Source organism: Squalius cephalus (assembly GCF_949319135.1).
Source record: "Squalius cephalus genome assembly, chromosome: 16".
Classification (NCBI taxonomy): domain Eukaryota; kingdom Metazoa; phylum Chordata; class Actinopteri; order Cypriniformes; family Leuciscidae; genus Squalius; species Squalius cephalus.
In genome coordinates, this window is record NC_137137.1 from 3,345,185 (window position 1) to 3,368,383 (window position 23,199).

A 23,199-nucleotide genomic window follows, 5' to 3' on the forward strand; every position below is an offset into this window, starting at 1 on the left:
AATCTATGGAAATAACTTCTTAAAGTTAGTATGACCCCCAACCTGTCTTTAATACCCAAAGGTAAGATGTTTAATGAATTTATTGGGTTGTTTCAAATAATAAGCATTACATTTAATCATTTAGCAGATGCTTTTACCCAAAGTGACTTGCAAACGAGGAGATCAATAAAAGCAATCAAATTACAAAATAACTAGCTACATATAATACATATTACTAGTAGCATGAATGTGGACAAGTACTCTGAAGTGACACGATCAATCATGAAAAGAGTGATCACTAAAGTGATATACATGATGTGTTCACTCAAGCTAGAACTAGCGACTCAGCACATGCATGACGCATTTACTCTAGATAAATTGCGAGAAAGACGTGTGTGCAGATGAATAGGAAAGACCACTAACACCTTGAGACAGGCTATTTTAAAATAACTATTTTAACTTGACATGGCGTATTAAACACACCACACTGAGTGATACTCAAATCAAGCCAGTCGCAACAAAAATACAGGCTTTGAGGAGTTTTTTATTCAACGAGTCTTAGGCAATACCCACCTTTCAATCAAATAGCACCAAAGCCCGTCATTTTCTTCTCAAGAAAATATCTGAGAACTTCTTGAGAACTTGAGAATTTCATGAGTTCATGAGAAATGTTGCAATTTCAAGAATTTCAACATTCTTACCAACTTCTTAGAATTTACAGTAAATTAAGATTTTTTTTAACTTCTCCCTTAAGAAGGTTCTCGTGAATCCATCCCCTGGTCTTTTTTTTCAAACACCTTCAAAGCACAACATGTATTCAACATTAGAAAATTAGATATGACTGTTTAAAATACAGTTATGCCTCCTCCAGTGCTTAAGATGACTCATGCACCTCCCGAGATCCACAACTAGATCCATGGACTTCAGTTTTCTATCAAGTTTTCCATTTAGTCTTGCCATATCTTGACAGCTTGCTATTCTCAATTATTTGGGGGAAAAAAATCAAATGTGGCTTGATAAAGTGCAGTAGCACCACTCTAACCCTCAAAAAGTCAGTACAGCGTGAATTCTGATGACCTGAAATCACAAAAACCCAGGGATTTACTACAGCAGAAGAACGACTCTCCATTGTTTCATTCGCGACTCTATGATAATCACAGGCTTCAAGCTCAGGAAACATTACAAATATTTTTACATTTCCTCTAAGCCATTGTCAATGTAAACATGTCCTTGTGAGCATTTCAAACCACAGGATTTAAAATAAGCCCTTGTGGATTTTTCCAGCATGTGATATAGCTTACAAATTCCTTTTGTAATAATTCTGAGAGTTTTAAATGTTCTTCTCTGTTTTTGTTCATTACTAGCCTGACATATCGTCATACTCGTGTTTCAGCCAAACCAGGAAAGAAAATGCCTCTGCACTCAATTGGATAGACCTACAACCAATCAGAGCAAAGGAGTAAGTGGCGTATGTTGAGCGACGCATAGTTGTCAACAGAACTCAACAGCAAACAGCTCTGGTTCGAGCATAGTTGCTCCACAACGGATCAAGTCCAGACCAAACTTCCTGACCTCAAATGTTGTGGACGGGGCTAAGTTCGGCTGGCATCCAGGCTAGTTCATTACAGCAGAGCTCACCTCAATGGTGCGGTAGTACGGGTCCAGCAGGAGTTTGGCCAGCGCTGCTATCTGAGGGGTGCGATCCCAGCCGTCTGAGCAGTGCACCATTACGGGCCTGTGGTCACGGTCCACAGCGTTCACTACGAGCAGAGACGCCTTGAGCAGGAGGGACAGATGCTGCAGCCACTTTGTGCTCTCCAGAGCAGACAGCCAGCTAAAAACACAACAAAACTCACCATTACACACTTCTACACATCTAATGATTAGGGTGCTGAAATGTGTTCAAGTGAAAAAAAATATATATCAGTACCGTTTACCTACATAAGGTTATAGTATACAAGGTTTCTTGCACAAAAAAGTTCAATAATATTTAGAATTACTTGTAATTTGACACAACATGCAATGCAATATGGCTGACAAACATCTGTGTATAACATAGGTGGCATATTTTCATATATTAAGTTGCTGAATACTTAATAAGTGATGGCATATACACTACAGGGCTCAACGTTAAGGAATTCAGTTCAGATTTTTACTTGCCCTGCCAAAATTTTCACTGGCCCCACCACAAAAAAAGTAATAAATAAATAAATAAAATGGTTATTGTTTTCATTGTGTTTGAAGTTTGAACAATGCAACCTTAATAAATAGGGTTATGACACCAATTTTCAGATTCTTGATTTCAATATTGATACCACAGCAAAACCTACTAGCCTAATAACTATATAAATGTCCAGTATTATTAAAAACAAGTAAACAGTCAGTAATAAAATTAGAAAAAATAATCAAATTATGAGCAATAGCACAAATAAACAGTGCTTTCCAGGTTTTCCAGGGAGGTCTAACTGTAGTCTTCAGGTACATAAATTGAATAAAGTAATCAAATTTAAAATACTCTCCAAAATGGGCATTTTGACATTTTGTGTGAATTTGTCCATTCAAGTGCAAGAAGATGTGAAAGAGAATTCAATTCAGAATTTGCATGCTGTAGAGTTTTTTTAGAGAGAAATTAATACTTTTATTTATCAAGGATGCATTAAATTGAACAAAAAAGTAAAGACATTTATAATGTTACAAAATATTTATATTTCAAATAAATGCTGTTCTATTTCTATTCATCAAAGAAGTATAAACAGCTTTATGCACATCAGGAAAACAGCGTTTAAATCTTAATGGAAAACAGAGAATGACTAAAAAAAAGTGGTTTGACAAGTGTGGGAAGCAGTCAATAATCATTATAAAAGTTTTTCAACATGGTCAAACGCAGCCAAAGCAAACTGACATTAGTCAAGTTAACACAGAGTGCAGGTAACCGGAGGAGATATTCAAAATAATCGTTCCCACGAGGAACATTAATCAATATCACGTTTAAAAGGAAATCACCTTTGTATGAACATTACTACCTCATGCAGAGACATTTACAATCAGAATAATCAGAGCAGGGAATTGGATTTTTTCCCCTCTCAACAATTTATGCCTGTTGCCTAGAAACGCAGCTCTTGGTCAGAGTTTATCATACTGACTAAAAAGAGAAAGAGAGAGAATGACAGAAACAGAAAAAGAGTCACTTGGAAGACTCGCTGTTGACTTTACAACAAATGGATACGTGGAAAAGGCGCGGATGGAAAGGAAGAAAACACGAGCCAGCGCTGGAAATCACAGGCAGAAATGATGCCAGGGAAATAACAATAGACGGGAAGAGAGGAGCTCATAAAGAAACTAAAGCACTTCTGCATTTGTACCAAACCAATTAGCTTAAAACATTTGATTCAAAGCAAAGAAGCATTTTGTTGACCAGTGTTATTTTAGTTTTCGTTATACACTACTATAGTATTTATTAATATTTTGAATTAGCTTTTATTTTTATATTTTCAGTTTCAAATTTAGTTTAAGTTTTAGTGATTTTGTTATGTTATTGTTTTCATTAGTTTTTTCAAATAAATATTTCAGCTTTATTAATTTTAGTACTTCCACTTATTTCAGTTAGTTGTCAAGGCAACATTTCTAATTTTCATTTTAAGTGTAATGTGTACGTTTATCATCTTTTTCTGCTCTATTTCAGTATTTCATTAGTTTAGTTTTTTTTTGTTTACAATAACAACACTGATGTTGGATACATTATTAGTTAGTCCTATTTTAGATAATTCTAGGTAGATAACTGGCAGGAGTTAAAGGTTTATGATGTCACAATGGACACAAATAATGATAAACTTATATCATAAAACCTCACACTCTTAGTAGGTCTGTCTTGAAAAGTTTATATGTTAAAAAAATCACTGTTTTGAATATCATTAAGTTCTTCCTCCAGACAAAGATTAAAAGGGTAATTTTTAGTAGGCTTTAGATTTTAATTCATTTGAACAGGTTGACAGTATTGAAGTATAAAAAAAAACAAAAACATGTCATATCCCTAAAAGGTCGATATATAAATAAACAAAGGGACACACTGCAACCGCAGCGCATGTTCCCTGGAAGACTTACTTGGCTGGATCGGGCATTTGGGTGCAGAGGAAGCGCAGAGACTGGAAACTCTTGCGGATGGAATGGATGTTGGCCATACCCATGAACACCACCTCACAGTTAGGGTAGTATTCTACAGGGGAGAGCAACACGCCATTAATGAGGGGGGGGGTGTCTCGTTTTATTGTGATTGTTAAAAGAGCATCTATGAGACAGTACCTGGGCATTCACACCCTCCACCTTTGGCTCTGTTGGCTACGGCAGCAGCGTATGACCTGGCGTCCAGGATCAGAAGCTTTCGAGGTTGGATGGCCAGTGTCTCCACCTCTGAGCTGTTAGTCATGGACGAGTCTATAGAAAGAGACAAGCAGAAGATAAACATGTATGCATAGACAATATACAGGCATAAGTCACACAATAATAAATGTACGGAAAAGGAAATTTAAGATAGGGCTGGGCGATATATCGCATGAGATTGTTAGGCGCATCTCGTCAGTAAAGCCGGTTCCTTGATTAGTAGTAAATCGCCATCACCTGCTTTCAGATGGAGCGGTATTCACTACAAAGAGCCGTAGTTAACTGACAAGCTGAGCCATATCGCATTAATATCGCGGACGTATCGCCTGCTATAAGGCTCAGCTTGTCAGTTAACTACGGCTCTTTGTAGTGAATGCCGCTCCATCTGAAAGCGTGTAATGGCGATTTACTACTAATCAAGGAACCTGCTTTACTGACGAGATGCGCCTAACAATGTCATGCGATATATCGCCCAGCCCTAATTTAAGATGTTAGTTCATTGGAAATTCCTCTGGAATACTTAATTCCAGTTGGTGAGCACCCTTTATCAGATAAACACCCTTTATCAGATTTGACAACTAAAACCATCTGCTTTATAATTTGAATTAGGCCATGTTCCTTTCTAAGTGTCTTAAATAAGATAAGGCTTAAATAAGAACAGTATTCAGTTCTGACCGAAGTCCACATCAGAGAGGTCAGCTCCGTTAGTGTACTCGCGGGAGAAGGAGCCATTGGAGACTCCTTTACAAGTGCTGCTGTCCACGGCACAGGCTCTGGCGATGGACTGCACCAGGTGCTCATCATCTGCATTCCTCCAGCCCCACCAGCTGACCTCAGGCTGACCACAGCGAGCGATCACTGCCCCTGTGCTCTGGTGCCTGGGAACGAGAGGTGAAAGACCTGGACTATTAACCTGAAGGTTCTAGGCAGTGCTGTCATTGTTAACCAAAACTAAAAATATTTAAAATTGTAGTTACACTTTATTTTAAGGTGTCATTGTTACAGTGTAATTATGCATCAAAGTACTGAGTAATATTAATTAACTACATGTACTTACTATAGGGTTAGGATTAGGTTTAGTTGCATGTAATCATGCATAATGTATAGTTATTACTATATTAACTACATGTAACATGTGCAACAAGGACACTGTAAAATAAAGTGTTACCAAAATTGTCACTAGGTTTTGGAGCAGTTTTCATTCTCCATGCTTATGAACAGATGTGTCTGACTGACCTATAAACCACGGCCGGAAACCTCTTCCAGGAGCGGAAGGCCGCCACATTCTCCAGCTCCTTATCAGTAATCCAGGCTGGCACCAGCAGCATTTGAGGGTAGCTGGAACACAACCTGGTAGTGCCAGGGGGCAAGTAGAGGGCACTGTGATCAGATCAGGGCATCAGACTGACTGATGCCTGTCTAAAGTCATCTAATCTTGTGCGCGGCCCCTGAACAGACCCACTGAGCGCAGCAGGACGGGGTTGAGTGTCCAGGACTGCTTAGATGTTCTTAAACTCAGAGTGTTATGAGTTTGAGAGAGAAACACTCACTTGTACTTGTTGTTGATCTCAGATACTCTCCAGGCATTCTGAGTGTCGAAGCCCATCCGCTCCACCTCATTATGGAAGCGTGACGTCACATGATCACCTGAAAGATAGAGGCAAGTGAGAGGTTGAGATGAATTCTGAAGGATGTTCGAATGATGGACTAGTTGCAGGACTGAACAAATTTAGTGAGGTTCTTTTTATTTATATCTTTTAAAGATATTCAAGAGTATCTTGTTTGTGGACTCACTAGGTGTTAAAATAAAATACAGAGATAAAACTGTTTGTGAGACATCTAAGCACACAGGTTAAATAGTACCTGGCCTACACAGATCTCCATGCTGCTCCTTCTCTCCTGTGTACAGATCCACGCACCACGCGTGGAAGGCGAAAGAAAACAGCTCCTCTATCCGGGAGGGTGGACGGACCACCGCGCTCAGCCTTTTCAGCCACTCCTGACACTGCTCAAATGTTGAAAACTGACACCTGTCAAAACACACATTAGATCTAATGCATCAGAGGGACACAGGGAAACGAAATCAAAGAGAGCCAGAGAGACAGACTGGGCTGACCTGGATTACTGCACAAACTGGTTATTGCATTTTCAATAGTCACAATAATAGTCAAAGACATTCTGCTTAAAAATAACACTAATAATGATACGTTTTCATAGAAAAGGAGATTAAATAAATCACGATTCTCCCATGATTCTAAATATACAACTAAACAAAATAACATGTCATTTACTAGAGGTTCTCAGCATTTTTGAACACATCTCTTGAATGAATGATTCAATGACATTTAGTTTAACAGCCACTTGTCGCCACCTACTTTTTACTTTTAAGTTACTTCCAAAATGTGATTAGATTATTTTGATCTGAAATATAAACTTTTATACCGGTATTTCTGTGATCATATGAATTATTGTTATGTTTGTAAAGCTGTTTAATATCTAACATGACAACTGCTCTCTCTGGGTAAGAGGCAGCGCCAACGCAGATCTGAATGTTTGCTGTGATCGTACTTGTCAAAGGTTTAATGGACTTAAATCATTGTCATTTAGGAATAAAAGGATCGTGTGGGTGTTTGAATCAAGATTGGGTCATGACATGGACTGCTGCATGACAAATACGTTCCTTGAGGATCACATGTATAATGTTAATAAAGTTTTCGCACAAAAAACAAACAAATATGAATGCGAAAAAACAATTACTTTCAACCTTTTACCCATTTTTAGGGACGGCTCCTTTAAGGCTTGTCAGTAAACGGCCTCTGTTATGATTGGCTAATGTCATTGGATAGGAAACAGTATCAACGCCCACTCGCAATTTCACGCGAGTATGTGTTTTGAAAATATTATCCATATAAATGGAATTTACATATAAAGCATTATTAAATCATTTACTTATGGTTTGAACCAATACAGATGATGGCTGCTTCCTCTTTCAACAAAAGTTTATCTGCGAAATCTCAATTACACGGTGTCTCAATGACAAAATAAAATGCTCAGAACAAACATATAATCCTTTAACGCGATCCGGGGCGGCATTAATATACACCGTCCACTTGTTTCCGATGCTGGGAACCTTTTAAAGTCTGTACAGAGACGCAAACAAGCCGTTTAAACTGTACGTGTCAAATTGAACGTTCTTTCCCCAATTCATTTGTCCTGTTGTTGACAGACTCGTGTGAAGGATGTCAGAAACTGAACGCGCACCTGAATACTGTATCCAGTGTAGACGACATCAGTGATTATAATGGGTTCTATATGCTTTTGACCTTTTGACGTGACGCTCACAACCAGTGTAGCAAGTGTCAGCCGTTAAGTGACTGAACGCCAGTGGGCAGGGCCTGTGGTGCAATGATGTATAACTACTCGTCGATGTCTTGCTCTGGAGGCAGGTTTATGCAAATGTATTTGCCTGTGTGACATCACAGGTCACCCAATATCAAAACAAGCTGTTTTTCGTGGCTGATTAAATTTGTTTATGAGGAAGATATTTTAAGTTATAAAACTTGCAGAATGTTTTAATTGTACAAAGATCTCTTCTATGTTAAAAGATCAATGCAAATTTGATTGTTCACGTCATGACCCCTTTAATGATGATTTGTGCAGCTCTAATAGATAGACTCACCTGACGACCTTGCAGTCTTTGCAGGTAATGTGCAGTTGAAACATTTCCCGACATTCTACACTTTCTATCAGCTGCAGGGGAACCTGAAAGAGAGAGAGAGACACAGAATAAACATTCAGACATTATTTTTCCATTACTGGCACTGTGAGTCTCAGCACACCACACGGAGCGACTAAACCGGAAGTCACCATTAACCCACCCAATGCTAATGATTAAATCAACCTGCTGAATCAATCACACTGAAAGTTTAGACGGGCTTAGAGTTTACAAACACGGTTAGTGATTAGCGTCTGCAGCTTATTTCAGACAATCTCATTCTTTGTTCTGCAGCTCAAGTGTTGAACGGCCTTGCATGCCAATCAGCTTCAATCAAGTATGTGTGGACAGCATTGCAACTGTGCGTTTGAAAACGCAGTTCCCTTTTAAGCTCTGGAACTTGCGCGTGATCACGCGTTGACCGCATGCAAGTCACATCTGACCACGGCTCTCAAAACTGCAGCTCGCAACATCATGCACACAAACAGACCGTTCTGTGATTACTTACTGACACCTCACACGAACAATTCTGTTCACAGAGAAAGAAAAAGAGAGGGAAGACAGAGTCACGAGGTGGACGTGTACACTGCGAGTTTTGGCTCATCTGTGATACACACATTCCTGGGCTGCGGTTAAATTCCACTGTACTAATCTGGCCACACTCAAACATTCCTAGGGTGCTTGTTAAAGGGTTAGAGAACACTAAAACACATTTGTGAGATATGAACAGATCCATATTATGGATGGCAAACTAGTAGTAAATTTTTTTTTTTTTCAAAAAAGGTCTCTCTAAATTGAACCCCTTTAAAGCACCAGCACTACAGCCATTAAAAAGTGTGTTGGTATCAAAGTCAGGCATGTGATCAGCTATGGCCAAAAAACGGATTCATGAAATATTGGCTGAGTCCGAAAGCTGAAGACAGGACATGTAAAGAAGGTATGAAGGCAACAATGCACATCCGAGACAGAAGGGGCCTACTGAGCTAAACATATATCGTATTAAAGTTGCGGTTGGTAGTCGGTTTGTGTGCACTTTTTCCACTTTTGTTGTCATTTCAAGTGATAAATTAATGCATACTAATTAAATATTTGCTTGGTTATCGCCAAAGCTCGCTCTATTTTGTTGTAGATCATTAAACCATTATGATACCTCAGAAGTCTGTCCGAAATCACTTTCGTGAGCTACCTTCGTGTGCAAACCTTCGTGAATATACAAATATATACCTACCAGCATTTGGAAGTAATTTTTTTTATTAGATTTTTCTCGTTAAACAGTCAAATAAAACTGCCCCCCCCCCATTTATATAAAACTATATAAAACTATTTAAAACTATATTTATATGTACTATTTATATAAAAATGTTATATAAATAGTACAGAAAATCATCCAATTACTATCAGACTTCGAAACCTTTGCTCTAAGCAATGTTCCTGTTATTACACACAATCCATAAGGCATGCCAAGTTCAACTTTAAAAAACAGGTCTCAAGACTCCTGCACTCTGCACTCTGAGAAAGAAAAAAAAAAGACACTTTAACAGAAACAACAGTAATCACATTATCTCAATATCCTTCCTGTTTCAAGTCCCAGCACTGTACAACAGCTTAGTTGCCTCACTGGCTGGTCTGTAGACACACACTCACAGTGTCAAACACACACATCACTCTCTCTTCTTCTCACGCACAACACACTCCCTCTTTCACAGGCACACAGAGCGCGTCACACTCATTTACTCTGGTGAATAAGTGACTGATGAATCAGCACTGAGCTGATCACCCACCAGCCACAGACAAACCCAGAAGCCTGATCACATTTAAACAAACAACAGAAGAGCACAACACGTTGAAGGAATATTTCGGTATAAACAATTCAAACTTAACAGTATCTGTGAATTATCACAGGCAATTTTGATAATAATTTTGTCTCTCAGTTTGTAGTGCACTTACAATGAAAGCTCAGCAGGAAAGAGTCAAGAACAGAAAACATTTAAGGGATAATGTGCAGCCAGACCGTCATTAATGCAAAATTAACCCCAACAGAGATCAGGACCCTAATGCAAAACAGTTTGGAGTGGAGTGGATGCAAAAAAAATATTGAAATTATATTAATGGCACATAAATTACACACTTAATCTTCAATCTTCAAAACAAAAAAGTGGCTGTACATCCGTTTTAAACCATCCAGTACACAGTCCCCATAGGCTGCCATTGTAAGTGCATTACTGTAAATGTAATTTACATGCATTTTCACAATCTTCTGACAGAATGCCAGATAATATTCTGCATTTAACCCAGAATATTCCTTCTCTCATCTTGTGGACCATTCCAGCAGTCGTTCAGGAACAGGCAGCTGTGTGCCACACTGAATCATGACTGTTGGTCTATGAGGAGTACAGCAGAGCAGATTATTAGTATGTAACCAAAACCTTAATATAGTGCCATGTTGAAAGCATGGGGGTGGACAATCCCAATCAAAAAGCCACCGCAACCATGGCAACAAACCCAGGAAGAAACTGTGAAAGAGAACAGCTAATAAAGACAGACCTGTTCAATACACATACAGGGTGATGGCCACTAGCCAGTGTTAAGAGTGCCTGATGTAACTGTGGCTCTCTGTCCCTAAATACCCTTCACAACATCTGTAGGCTCTAAATATAGCAGCATGCCACGCACTACATAAAAGTATCTTTCAGTGACCACTGGGCTGGCTAGATTATTCGCCATACATCCACTACAGCACAACACGATAGAGTTTCACTCAAGAAACTCTGAGCTGAGGGTGAAAAAAAAAAAGTCACACTGCAAAAAAAAAAAAAAAAGGCACCCAATATATTTCCGCATATTAATGTAGCCCAGATTGAATTGAGCAGATTTGGTGTGATTTTCGCCATTCACACTGTCAAATGTACATAAAGCAATGCTGTGTTGCATGAGGAGAAAAAAAATTATATTTGGGCCACATTCAAGTTCCGAAGTCAAATGTACTTTTGAAAACCAGCTGAATTAAAAAAGGAACAAATGAGAAAATGCCTGAAATGCAAACATTGCTCAGTTTAGTTTGATTTGGTTTAGATGCAGAATATCTGTTTATTCCACTTCAACTGCTTAGAGTAAACTGTTCATTGCTCCTTGTTTCATATCTCTGCCAAGTAGGTTTTAGTATATTCTGTGAAGAACAAAGAGCTCATACATTTGTGTTTGGCAAACTTTGGCAACAACAGCTCAGTAAAAAATTTTTTTTATAAAAAATAATACTTCCCAGACTCATATCCTTAGCTACAGACTATTAAAACCTCTATTTGCAGTTCAAGGAGATCTGGTAATATAAAGCACATTTGTAAAGTGATGAAAAATCACACACTCACATTAACAACCGACTCTTTAAACTTGATGTGCAGGCGGTAGCTGGACATGGCGATGACGGCATCTTCCGCCCTGCCCACGTACTCCGTAAACTCTCCATGCAGCTCTGGGAAGGGCACCTACAACAGATGATAATATCAGAAACGTATATCCAACATGTTCAAATAAGACCAGTGCAATTATTTAGGCATTTACAAAATAAACACTATCAGCAGAAAAATACCATTCATGAGTCTTCCTGTCAGGGGTGCTGATAACAAAGGCTGTTTTGAAACCTAGTGAGCTCTCTCGCTGTTCTACTGTCGACATATCATCAAAACAGAAATGGTACCTCATAATTAAAGGATTTGAAATGCTGTTAATAGTCAGTCATGTGTGACACGTATATTATCTTGAATAAAAATATTCACAGTGCTTTCTAAGAGATGCAAGTAATGCAGTCTTCGGTTTTGAACAAAGTAACTGCCTACTATTTGGGACAGGCTACACATTGCGAGCACATTTATGATTAAAACCAGGCCACCTTTAAACCGGACTTAAAGGTGGAGAATGTGCAGTAGTTTCTGCGATATGTTGCGCCTCCCCAAACTCAATCACAGCTCTTACGGGTACTTGTGAAGGCATGTCTCAACAGGTAAAAGTAGGCTATTTTCAAAAAAAAGGTCCAACATATTAGGTATACTTTTAGCTGTGTTGCTATGTGTCATAAGTAAGCAATTGAGTAGGCTAATTAACACTCTGTCCAGAGTAACCGAGAGTGTCTCGCTTATAATAAACGCCCCAAACACTCCGCCAAGAGATTGGCGGACCTGAGCGGACCGCTCTCAATGTTCTGATGGTGCTTGGGGGGGATTCAATGTTTACACTTTTGGGGGAGATAAATCAATGAATGGCATAATAATAGTAGTCAATGAACAATAAACTGGGTTAGAGAATGTTTTTTTGTTTCTGAATTTCCCCTCTTGGTCAGAATCAAATAATAGTTACATTAACGGTCCCACACACCCTAATAAACATCATTCATCTTGGCAGTGGTCTTGACCCCCCGCTTACCTGAAGATCATCTTCCTCCAGGATGGGGGGCTTGCGAGGGAAGATCTGATTGGCCTGGATGCACTCCAGACTCTGCTGCCCCTCCTCCTCCTCCTGTCAAGCAGAATATGGATAAGAAATGCACTGCATTACACTATGTTGTGAAATACCATCAAGAATAATGAAGCTAAAAAATGAAAAATAAATAAATAAATTATATATATATATATATATATATAATTTATATTATATATACTTCAGATATATTTGGCAGGGAAATGTGCCACATACATGTCATTAAAAATCTATGCAATATAATGCAAAGAATCAAAATGGTTCTAAAAAAGGAGACATTTTCTTTATGCAAAATACTTCAAATAATTTATAAAAAAAAAAGTTATAAACCCATATAAATCTACATTTATTCTTTGTTTCTGATGTGAGACAGACAGGTTTTCATTATTCACTCCACTTCACATAATTTATGTTCTGTTGCAAAAATACAAGAGTGTGTGAGCGTCTTAATCAAAGGCTAAATATTTGACATCACACGTTATAAATGTACAAACTCCTTTTCCAGGATAAAACATTGTTCATGACTAAACCTCTGATTAAACGAGTGATTATCTAAGTTAAACTGGGGACAGAGTGATAACAGCATGACCTAAACCAATACCATTTTTGGCTGGGTTTCAGTGTAGCAAAACATTTGAATTGGCAAACGGAGAGTTTGCCAGGACTTCCTGCTCTGAGGTCACTTCAGCTATTTCTGATACAACAGGCACTCCTGTAACCGATACAGTAGCCGGCTTTACATAAGACTCTCAAGGAGAAGAGTTATAGTAAATCATGGCTACTACTATCACTCACACAGACGCCAGTGAGAGACACATAAACATGCAATGCCAGTGAAAGGTTTGGACACATCTACTTACTTAGAATAATAGTAGTCATCAAAACGAACTAACACAAATGAAAGTATGGGAATTATGTAGAAACCAAAAACATTAAACAAATAAAAACGGCAACCTTAATGCATGACAGAGTATAAATTTAAATTTCAGTGCAAAAACATATTGTTAGAGTTGTGTGCTGCGTTCAGCACAAGCTTCATGATTCATGACAGCGATGTGCAGGGCAAAAGTCACTCCATTCACTTCTGTCTGCAGGAATGAGAGGCTACGGCCCGCGGTCGCCTTGAGAGTTCAGATTGGCAGAGAATGTTTGGACTCAGTTTCCACAAATAGGAGAGACTCTGTGAGAGAGGGCAGCTGTGTCGCCATGTTGTCTAGCTCAAACACGGGAGTCCTCAAGACGGAGTGATCTGGTTGTGCCATAAAATGCTGCCCAGTCAAAGACAGGAGTGAACTGGATGAGATATGATCAGAGGAGGAGTGGTTCTGTATAAACCATGTACTCTATTTCTATCCGTTTAATGTTCTCTAATCTATCTATCTATCTATCTATCTATCTATCTATCTATCTATCTATCTATCTATCTATCTATCTATCTATCTATCTATCTGTTTGTCTATCTGTCTGTCTACCTATCCATCCACCCATCCAACAATCTATCCATCAATATATCCATCTATCCATCCATCCATCCATCCATCCATCCATCCATCCATCCATCCATCCATCCATCCATCCATCCATCCATCCATCTATCTATCTGTCTAACTATCCGTCTATCTATCCGTCTATCTATCCGTCTATCTATCCACCTGTCTTACTATCTGTATGTCTATCCATCTATCTATCCGTCTATCTATCCATCTGTCTATCTATCCGTCTGTCTATCTATCTGTCTGTCTATGCGTCTACCTATCTATCTATCTGTCTTTCTATCTATCTATCCGTCCATCCATCCATCCATCCATCCGTCCGTCCGTCCGTCCGTCCATCCATCGGTATGTCTGTCTATCCATCTGTCTATCTATCCATCCATCTATCTATCTATCTATCTGTGTGTATTTGCTGGATCAGCAGCATAGGCATCTGTGTGTAATGCTGACAATGGCCCTCAGCACGGCTCAGTAAACACACTAGAGGGGGCCGGGCCCGGGGCGGCTCATTGTGGGCACAGGGAAAGAACATTACAGGGCACAAACGGACGGAATAGCAAACAAACAATAATGTGCATAACTCATTAAGAACGTGTAAACAAACACATCAATCAGAATTCGCACATAGAACGAAGGCGTTTGTTAAACTGTCCTGACATTTCAGCAAACAAGAAAATGAGGTCCACTTTTCTGAACACAGACATATACAGATTCAAGCACAAACATCACAGTAAATGATGTCTCTGTTGGTTTCTCTCAAAATGAAAGGTTCATAATAAAGCTTATATTCCAGTTACAGTGATTTTACCTCGTTGTTATTTATGACATGCAGCAGAGCGGATAAAATCCCTTAAAAATAAATCACTGTAATTCAGAACTCTTGTGACTTGTGCGTCAGTAAAACGGCTGCAAGAGCAATGTGATATAAAGCATGAATGTTCATTTATTCATTCATTCATTCATTCATTCTACAAACTATAGGCTGTTTACAGTTGCCAAGCAACTCATAGAATGTGTATTAATATATAAATCAATTGCTGGTCACAGATGATGCGTCTATCATCTATCTTAATGCGTCTAACAGCTGTGAACGTATTTCATCCCATCAAAATTTAAAGCCGGAACTGTTTTATAACGAGCGGCACACACTGATGACACTAGCACACATCTATCCATTCATCCCGTCTGTCTGTCTGTCTAAAGAGGGCATTGATCTGCGCTGAGACAGCAGTCAGGACGGGACTTTGACACTGTCTGAGTGGCATTCATTTCAGCTGATTAAAAGCCTGAGAAATCAATGAGCAGTTTCCGATTCAGCATTTGAACCAGTGCCTGGGAGTCACGCGCAGAGAAAGAGAGAGAGACGTTGGTGGTGTTTGTTTACCATAGCCCCGGTGAAGGAGTGCGGGTGCAACACCGTCGTGTCTTCAACCACTCGTCAGCTCTTTCTCGCAGACTTCAGTCTGAGTGAAGAAAAAAAAAAAGAACAATGTTTACTTTTAATTTGTCTACTACTTTACTAAATAACAATGTCATGTAATTAGTAGGGCTGCACAATATATCGAAATTATCGACATATCGCAAATGTATATATCGTGATATGCATATCGCAACGGCTTGCAATAACTGGGGTCATGATCAAAAGACAGAGAAAATCACTCACTGCTCTCGGCTGAATAACTTTTGTAGCTTTAATAAGAATCAGTACATATTTAATTCATACGGTGAAGACTAAGCAGTGTTTTATTTTTACATTTGATTATTCAGTTTCTGTTGTTAAATAACCCTAATGTAGGATAACCTGAACCCCTAAACCCCAATGATGTTAAAATAACACTTCTTATGCGTCTGTAAAACACTGATGTTCACTTTCAGAAGTTGTAGGGATGTTTTCTTGTCACAAAAAGAATGTGAAACCCGTATGTAGGTTATATAATTTTAAATATATTTTAAAAGATAATTTAAGTTTATTTTACACACTTTAAGCATTATCGTATCGCATATCGCATTATTTAAAGAGTTATCGCATATCGCATTTTTCTTCAATATCGTGCAGCCCTAGTAATTCGTTTTAATTAGTATTTACTTAGCAATAATGGATTTGGTTGAAATTATGGTTTCTCTGATTGGGAATACAAATGCAAAGTCAAACTATATTAACCAAGCCTTAATTCAAAGACACACACTTGGATCTTACCAAACTGTTAAAAACAATGAGGTGAGGTTTGTTTTGGACGATCCCACGCTGGTACCGTCACTCAGTGTTATGACATTGAAACCTGTGGAAAGAGGAGAAAAAAGACTTTAATCCATCACTCTCCATTTCCAAACAAACATTGCATAACATCTCTGACAATACAGCTTTTCACACTTTTTACACCAGGTACTCTGTGGGCAAAGGTGGGCAGTGAAGCATGACATTACACAGCCATTCATCTACAGTCAATATACTCATCAGGAACAGAAGGTTTATTGCAGATTATTTCAGGCTGAATCACAACTGATTGATTCAATGGCTTTTCAAAGATATAGTATATCACTTATTTACCAGCAAAAACGGTTCATTTCTTATAGGAGAACACCAGCATATGGATGAGCTCAAAACATTCAATAAACTGTACTTTAGAATCAAAGTTTGCTTGGAAGAAAACAAGTAAAACACTGCGACAAGCACAGACACCCCAGTAGTTCATAAACTGTACCTAAAATACACATGAAAAACACCATTATGTCATTTATTTCTCTTTTCTGGAGGTGCATCAACCGACAACACCAACCGGTTTTTACTATCCTTCCTATGAAAGCTATCTGTGAAGCTCTGCTAAAAGATGCATAAAGAATGAGCTGATACTGTTCCACAGAAGACAACAAAACCGAAATTGTCATAGACTAAACAGAGCAGCAGTAAAGCGTGTCATGGACGGGATGATTTCAGTGACCGGTTTGTCTCCTGAGAGTCATGTGGAGGGAGTTTAGTTGGTTCATGACCAGAGGGCAACAGCATCCATACACGAAAACATTCAAACACACGCTTCAAGTGGAGGCCACATTGAAGCCGTCTGGAAACTACTGATAAAACATATCTCTAACAGGCAAACACTCGTGTTTACTACAGCTGAGGGGTCTGTCTTCAATCTGATTGGCCCTAATGATCTGAACAAATGACTGACTTGCAATGTGGGATCATTTGAGTACATGCAAACGGTTCAACATGAAAGAGTCTGTTAGGCCGTGTGTCGCCGAGAGTTGAAGAATGTTTTAACTTTGGGTAAAACGCAGCACTCATCACTGTCACCTTTTACCCAACCGTCCAATCACAGTGGAGGAGGGGCGGGACTAATACCACACCGACCAACCGCCACATTCTGCTTGTACAACGTCAACAGACGACAACAACTAGCATAATAACGGAACAAAATCATTTAAAACAAGAGCCAGAGAAAATACTTTACATTGTATCGACATTTGAATACAGAATCAACACAGAAACAAAATATGTGTGAAATGAGATACTAGTAACACTTTCGCGGATATCCCGTATCATAACGAGCAAAGCGTCTCAACTGAAAAAAATGCAGCGCTGCCAAAACACTCTCAAGCGCTCATAGCTAGGCGTTTTCGGTAGAGATGCACCGATTACAATTTTCTTGGCTGATTCCGATTTCCGATTTTTCATTGAGTTTGACCTGCCGATACCGATTTTAACCGATTCCGATTTCATTTTTTCATTTTTTACAGCACACAAATATTTATTTTCTATCTTGTCTTTAATAGATAATTTTGCATAGAAATTTTTTGAACAGATAATCATTATAAAATGGAACTATATAAATTACTCCTGGTATGGGAAATTAAAAGTTAATTAAAATTAAACTAAAAGAAAGCTTATACTGTATATTCTGACTAGTTTACTCATTTTTTTATTTTTTTAACACCATATTTTTAACACCATATAGTATTTTTTTACCCAAACTGAATAATAAAAATGAGTTTAAATGGGTACATTTTCTATAAATATTATTGATTGATTATTACGGACATACCCTACTTCTTGTTAAAACACACATGCAAATTCTGTGCATTTTGGGCACTTTTTGTGTGAATTAATAGCCTACTTATTTTGTCCATCAAAAGTGTGCTTTCACTTTAATTGAGCGTGAGCAGCAGCAAAAATAGACTCGTCGCCGGTCATGGCCGATCACGTGAAAATCGGCCAATTCCGGTCACCAGCCGATCAATCGGTGCATCTCTAGTTTTCGGCAGAGTACCTAGCGTTTTCAGCTGGCTAAAAAACGGCCTTAGTTTTGTGGAGTGCCAAACCATTCTCAAACTGGTCTGTATCCAAAAGCAAAACAAGTTTCAGGCAGTGTTGGGTATTCAGAAACAACGGCTTTCTGGAGAATTCTCCACTTACTTTCAGGTCAACTGACTGCAGGTGGACAGAAGAATCATTCAGTATTTTTCTTTCCTTCTCAGGTGTCACTCTTACTGTCCCAAAGGTCAATCTGCACTGTGTGTTCTCATTCCTGAACCACCGTTGGGACTGATTCAGTTTCATTTTACTAAAACATCAACCAGCGATTACCTAACGCTACTCCTCCTTATTGTACCATGTCAAAGGGCACATTCATGAATGGCACGTTTATATTTTGCTGTCAATATTTTAACTAGAAACAATCATTTCGATTTCTAAGAATGTGTTATATAAACACATTTATCATTTGACTGGAACTGGAAATAAATAAATGGGAAAAAAACTAAACGTGAATTTATTTAGCATGCATAGCATTTTTTTAGTGCCATTATTTTGTGGCACACAGCCTTTTTATCTAACTTTAATAAAGTGTGATTTCATTTGCTGTGGTGCTGGAGATTCAGCAACGGTGGGAAATAAACAAAACTTGCAAGACAGGAAAATATACAATGGCTCCAATCAGTATTTGGACATTCAAAATGCCTGAATGAATACATAATCATTTTGCATTGTATTGTTTTAAATGTGGCCAATATCAGATTATGGACGATAAAAGCAAAAGAACGATAAAAAGACGTCACGCAGCACTTTAATAAGAATCAATAAATATTTCATTCATACAGTGAAAACTAAACTGCTTAGTTTTCACGGTATGAATTAAATATAATTGTACCTTTGATTATTCAGTTTCTGTTGTTAAATAAACCTAATGTAGGCCTTCCTGAACCCTTAACCCTTAAAATAACTCTTCTTACGCTACAGTAAAACACTGCTGTTCACTTTCAGAAGTTGTAGGGATGTTTTCTAGTCACAAAAAGAATGTGAAACGTTTATATAATTTTAAATATATTTTAAAGATAATTTAAGTTTATTTTATACACTTTAAGCATTATCGCATTATTTAGTGAGTTATCGCATTTTTCTTCAATATCGTGCAGCCCTAATTGTCACTGTAATACTTCTGAGTTCTGACACATCACTGTCCTTCCACTGAATACCTTTCACAACTGTCTTGATAACGTCAGGTATGTCAAATATTTGAAATGATGCGCATGAGAGCAGAATCGTGATGACTATCTATCTAGAGTGACGTAAAAGTAAGCCGGGTGACCAGATTTCTCACGGGACAGGAAAAAGAACAAAGAATCAAATTATAAAACAAGATCTAAATAAACTACATTTTTCAGGTACAGTAGGTTTTATTTCATCTTATTTCATCTTTTGTTGTTTGATTTACATTAATGACACAGACAGATATTTTAGGCTGCTTTCACTTAAGACAGAACTCTAGGATCTAATAATGACATAGAGCCTAGCCGGTTTTCACCAAGCTGTTTACGTTCACTTAAGCCAGAACCGACTGTATTTACGTGAGATATGTACTCCACATGATGGGCATTTTAACAAATGTGGTCTGTATTTCACCATTCAGGTGCAAAGGAAACTGAATTTGGGATTGCACGCGCTGTCTCAGAGAGATTCTGGTGTGTGTCATTCAGAGCGATACTGCATTGAGTTCTTTTTTCTTAAAGGGTTACTTCACCCAAAAATGAAAATTTGGTCAGTAGTAACTCACCCTCATATGGAAGCTTGTTTCCGCCACTGAATAAAACATTTTAAAAGATAATTGCGACTTTTTTTCTCGCAATTCTGACTTTATAACACATAATTGTGAGTTTATATCTCACAATTCTGACATCTTTTCTCAGAATTGTGAGATATAAACTCACAATTGTGAGATATAAAGTCCAATTCTAAGGGGGGAAAAAAAGACAGACTTTTTTTTTTTTTTTACCTCAGAATAGTTTATATCTCACAATTCTGACTTTATAACACGCAATTGCGACTTTATATCATGCAATTCTGACTTTATATCTCCCAATTGCGTATTATAAAGTCAGAATTGCGTGATATAAAGTCGCAATTGCGAGAAAAAAAAAGTCAGAATTCTGACTTTATAAGACGCAATTGCGACTTCATTTCACGCAATTCTGACTTTATAAGATGCAATTGCAACTTTATTTCACGCAATTCTGACTTTATATCTTGGAATTCTGACTTTATAAGACGCAATTGCGACTTCATTTCACGCAATTCTGACTTTATAAGATGCAATTGCAACTTTATTTCACGCAATTCTGACTTTATATCTTGGAATTCTGACTTTATAACACGCAATTGCGACTTTATATCTCGCAATTCTGAGAAATAAAGTCAGAATTGCGAGATGTAAACTCGCAATTGTGAGATAAAAAGTCGCAATTATCATTTAAAATGTTTTATTCTGTGGCGGAAACAAGCTTCCATACCCTCATGTTGTTCCAACCCTGCAAGACTTTCGTTCATCTTCAGAACACAAATTAAGATAATCAGCACAGCGCTTCTGTCAGAACGGAGGCTCACTATTGGCCAGAATCACACGCATCACACACATGACCAGCGTCGGCCAATAGTGAGCCTCCGTTCTGACGTACAACCCAGAAGCGCTGCGCTGATTATCTTAATTTGTGTTCCGAAGATGAACTGAACTTTATTTTTGTTTACATTTTATTTTTTGACTGCTAAAATTAATATAATTTGTTGTTTGCCTTAATAATGTGGATAAAAAAACAAACAAAAAAAACAGTGGTTTAAATTCAAACTTTTCTACTTGTCTTTAAAAAAAAAAAAAAGGTTATAAAAAATGTCAATAATTAATTATCTATATGAAACATTACATTGTGATAATTTTTTTAGCTATATCGCACTGCCCTACAATCACCCTGCAAAGACAATTTAGTAAAGAAGAAATACAGGACAAAGCATGATTTTTTTTTTTCATAATAAGTCGGGACCCTAAAAATAGATCTGAAATACGGGACTGTCCCGGGAAAAAAAACGGGAAAATCGCATGAATTCCTATATGACTGTTCAGACTGAGGTCGCACTGCAAAACATCCGTCCTGTGTCGGATTGGAACGGATTGGCACAAATTGGAATTTAAAAGATCAATTTCCATGTGATTTGTGCTGTTCACACTGTCATGAGAAACACAGATCGGAGTCACATGTGAGCAGAAAAATCGGATTTGTGCCACATTTACCTGCAGTCAGAACGTAGCCTTAGTGGAACAAGTCCAAAGACCAAATCACCAAAGACATTAAGACTTCAAAACTGATGAAGAAAAGTGAAAGCTTCTGCAGCTTACGGCATTTTTTCGGAGGGCGTAATTGTCCAAATGCTTTATTTGTGGGTGTGCTGTGCTTAAACAAACAGCAGAAACAGATGTTTGTTATTATTATCTCTCAGCATTGCTGGAGTTCATTCATAAACTCAACCATTCGCCCTCCTGTCACTCTGGTTTACTATTGATCGCTCAAACAGGCTCAAAAACACACAGTCAGTGATTCGGGTTTGATCCACCGCTGAGTTTGGAAGTCATACATTTGTGCTCATTCAGCAGAAGAGTTAACCTTTAACCAGATGCATTTTATCCCGGAGTCACACCATGAGTCAGTCAGATTGACCACACATGAGAAACCCAACACCAAAACAAGAGCAGGAGAGCCAAAGGATCATCTACCCGTCCAACACCACGAGGATCTGACAGAAACAAACAAACCCAACACATGAAAATTCCCTTCAAAACACCGTAGTTACTGCAGTAAAACTGTGTTTACTGGGTATAGAGTGCAACTGAAGTACAAGTCCCATTCATTCTGCTGGAAAATATGGTCTCTCCATGGAAATTGCTGTTACTACAGTAAAACTGTCCACATAATTTATTAAATGAGTATTATTAATATGTTACGGAGACACATAAAGCATCATTTTCATGACGCCATAGTAATCATAGTCTCCACCAAAATACCATAATTATTAGAGAACTGTGAGGTCATGATAATTACAGGATCTCCTCCAAAAAGCGAAGCTTTCAGAACTTGTACTGTAGTAACAACAACTGTAGTATATGTTATTATGCTGATAACATGACAGTTATTGTTACAAAAGTAACAAAAATGACCTGAAAATATTGCTTTATGATGCATAATGCTTTGTTTTTCTATAACAGTCATTACACCATGGCACCCATAGTTATCGCCTCACTACTGCAGTAAACGGTTTATATCATTTTCTTATCTTTTCCTTGGCAATCGTGGCAGTTTTATAGCAATATCAATTGCATAAAGCTGGTTACCATGGTGAACTGTTGTAAGGCGCTCGCGCTCGATCTGTCAGTCAGTCGCGCGGCGGCTGTTTCACTGACTGGAGCTCGAGCGAAGTAACCGACAGAAACTGAGCTAAAAGGCCGCATTTCTACCCCTGTCAGGGGTCAAATGTATATCAAACCAACTAAATAGCACAACCCTCTAAACCACGGTGATTTTTTTACAGCTCATGTGAAGCATTTAATAAATGTATCCTCAGTCGAGGCCCGTTTCGGCGTCTGTTGTTGTTGTTGTCGCGAGCAGAGGGCGGACCCCTCAGATAAGGCCTCAAAACACGGCGAAAAACACCCGCACCTCGGGTTAAAACGACACAGCTCACTCACCTGAAGGCAGCCTGCGAGGCAGAGCGGGTATACTCTTTCTTCCGAGTCGCAGGAGAGGAGATTAACGATGAAGAAATCGACAAATTGCACCTCGTAGCCATTTGCAGAGTCGGCCCGTCCCACTGTGGAATCCCGTCGTCATCGCAGCCTCCCCGACGTC

General features: G+C 38.4%; 1 protein-coding gene across 11 annotated transcripts in view; it reads right to left on the reverse strand.

Annotated features, from left to right (window-relative positions):
• The window catches only part of mtmr3 (myotubularin related protein 3), a 35,147-nt gene extending 11,948 nt beyond the window's left edge, over positions 1-23,199 (reverse strand). For 7 of the 11 annotated variants that reach the window (XM_079896057.1, XM_079896064.1, XM_079896060.1 and 4 more), the window contains exons 1-14: positions 23,040-23,166; positions 16,232-16,313; positions 15,419-15,497; positions 12,488-12,580; positions 11,437-11,553; positions 8,580-8,600; positions 8,036-8,118; positions 6,220-6,386; positions 5,907-6,003; positions 5,593-5,706; positions 5,032-5,234; positions 4,279-4,410; positions 4,081-4,192; positions 1,618-1,813 (exon numbers count right to left, since the gene is read on the reverse strand). In XM_079896057.1, the coding sequence (XP_079752183.1) occupies positions 1,618-1,813; positions 4,081-4,192; positions 4,279-4,410; positions 5,032-5,234; positions 5,593-5,706; positions 5,907-6,003; positions 6,220-6,386; positions 8,036-8,118; positions 8,580-8,600; positions 11,437-11,553; positions 12,488-12,580; positions 15,419-15,421 (1,338 nt within the window). In that variant the 5' untranslated portion in view covers positions 15,422-15,497; positions 16,232-16,313; positions 23,040-23,166. Of the gene's footprint in view, positions 1-1,617; positions 1,814-4,080; positions 4,193-4,278; positions 4,411-5,031; positions 5,235-5,592; positions 5,707-5,906; positions 6,004-6,219; positions 6,387-8,035; positions 8,119-8,579; positions 8,601-11,436; positions 11,554-12,487; positions 12,581-15,418; positions 15,498-16,231; positions 16,314-23,039 lie in introns of those variants that run through there. The other 4 variants (XM_079896065.1, XM_079896063.1, XM_079896061.1 and 1 more) reach the window with 2 other exon arrangements.